Below are 1,954 nucleotides of genomic sequence, written 5' to 3' on the forward strand. Positions count from 1 at the left end.
GTCGCAGACGGCGGGACCGGAGCGAAGGCACTTGAGGGGTAGAATGAAGATTCGAAAGTGATTGAATTGTTGGAGCTTACACCCTACTGTTATAGACACGCGACCCTGCGTCCTATCACCTAGTGCATCTAATCAACCATCACTCACCGGTGTTCATCCAATCATCCTACTCGTCTAATCATCGGTGGCGTAAACAACTTACCGTAATCACCATAATCAACGTGGGTTCGGATTGGACCGGTTCGGGTTAACCGGTTAATGGGTACAACTGGTACACAGTACCCAAGACCAGCAACCCTCAATAGTTGAGGACCTCGTTGCAATGATGCAAGACGTTGCCGCCTTCCGACATCTCCATGCTGAAGAGTTGGCGCTTCAGGTAGATGCGTCCAGCCTTCTGCGAACCACCGTACAGCGTCTTCAGGCGCGTCCACGCAACCCACGCTTCCTCGCAGTCGTCGACCACATGGTGGTAGTCCGCGTCCATGTGGAGCAACATCAGTCCGAACGCGATGTTGCTCGACTTGACGTAGTCGTCCTTGGCCCGCGAGTCCGTGAAGCTCGGCGTCGTCTCGCGGTTCACGACATGCCACGTCGACTTGGTCAGGAACACGCCACGCATGTAGCGGTTCCACGTCGCGTAGTTGTCCCCGTTGAACTTGTCAATGGAGACCTTGGTCGAGGCGTCTTGGGCAGAGGACATGGTGCTTGGGCTCATAACCTGATGGAAGGTATGGATCTTGGACACGAAGCTCGGACGAAGCGGAGGGAGGGACGTCGCAGACGGCGGGACCGGAGCGAAGGCACTTGAGGGGTAGAATGAAGATTCGAAAGTGATTGAATTGTTGGAGCTTACACCCTACTGTTATAGACACGCGACCCTGCGTCCTATCACCTAGTGCATCTAATCAACCATCACTCACCGGTGTTCATCCAATCATCCTACTCGTCTAATCATCGGTGGCGTAAACAACTTACCGTAATCACCATAATCAACGTGGGTTCGGATTGGACCGGTTCGGGTTAACCGGTTAATGGGTACAACTGGTACACAGTACCCAAGACCAGCAACCCTCAATATATAGGTTTGAGGGTTTGGATATTGACGTTGTAGATATTTAATTTCTGATTTTTTTAACTCTCTGACTAATATACTCATAATCATGTACAAGGAACTGTCCGTTTCGAGCTCTATCCCTGAGAAGTGTCTTCGCAATGCAGTCAAGACTGGCAACCTATCGCTGACTAAGGCTGATCTAGCCGGCTCTGGCGCGACGCTGCATCTGCATCCTGAATCCTATGACAAGGTCATGCGCGCTAAGAAGGCCGACAACGGCTCTCGCGTCAAGATCACCAAGCACGAGATCGAATACCCCATGGAGGTAAATGGTGGTAGTATGCAAGCTGGAAGCATTTGGAGCAAGATGTGGAACGGCTTGAAGAGCGCCTGGAAGCCTATAATCAAGCCTGCGCTATCGGCCGCCGAGGATGGACTCGTCAGCATGGGATCGGCGTATGTAGCGACCCAGGGCAAAGATCCGGCTCTCGTAGGTGTTGCCCGAGGCGCTTTGAAGCGATTCACTGGTATCGGCGTTGCTGAGGCTAAGCCATCTCGTCGTAGCCACCCGGCTTAGGGATCCCCCGAGATGAAGGCAAAAAGGAAGAGCACTTGAGCAGTAGTTGGCAAAATGCAAAGTGATTCGATTCAGGTCCTTAGTTCGCAACCGCGTGCTACCTCTAAGCCTGCTACTGGATACCTCTTACTGGATACACCCTACTGGATTCTCTACTGGATACACAGTTACCTTATCCAATCAGAGAACGCCACGTCGATGCCCATCTTGTACCCACAATCTTGGCGTAATCACCGTGACGTAATCATCGTCCCGTAATCACCTGAATGATTTCGGTACCACACAGTGAAGGTCACGCCGACCTCACTGATGACGCGTTC

General features: G+C 52.2%; 1 protein-coding gene across 1 annotated transcript; it reads left to right on the forward strand.

The window, feature by feature from the left end:
• Nucleotides 1–1,163: 1,163 nt before the first annotated feature.
• PHYSODRAFT_465817 (hypothetical protein) lies at nucleotides 1,164–1,454 on the forward strand (the record flags this gene model as incomplete). Its single annotated transcript, XM_009522035.1, has 1 exon — nucleotides 1,164–1,454. A coding segment is annotated over one exon (291 nt), but the record flags the coding sequence as incomplete, so codon positions are not given.
• Nucleotides 1,455–1,954: the final 500 nt, after the last annotated feature.

This window comes from Phytophthora sojae, assembly GCF_000149755.1.
Source record: "Phytophthora sojae unplaced genomic scaffold PHYSOscaffold_2, whole genome shotgun sequence".
Classification (NCBI taxonomy): Eukaryota; Oomycota; class Peronosporomycetes; order Peronosporales; family Peronosporaceae; genus Phytophthora; species Phytophthora sojae.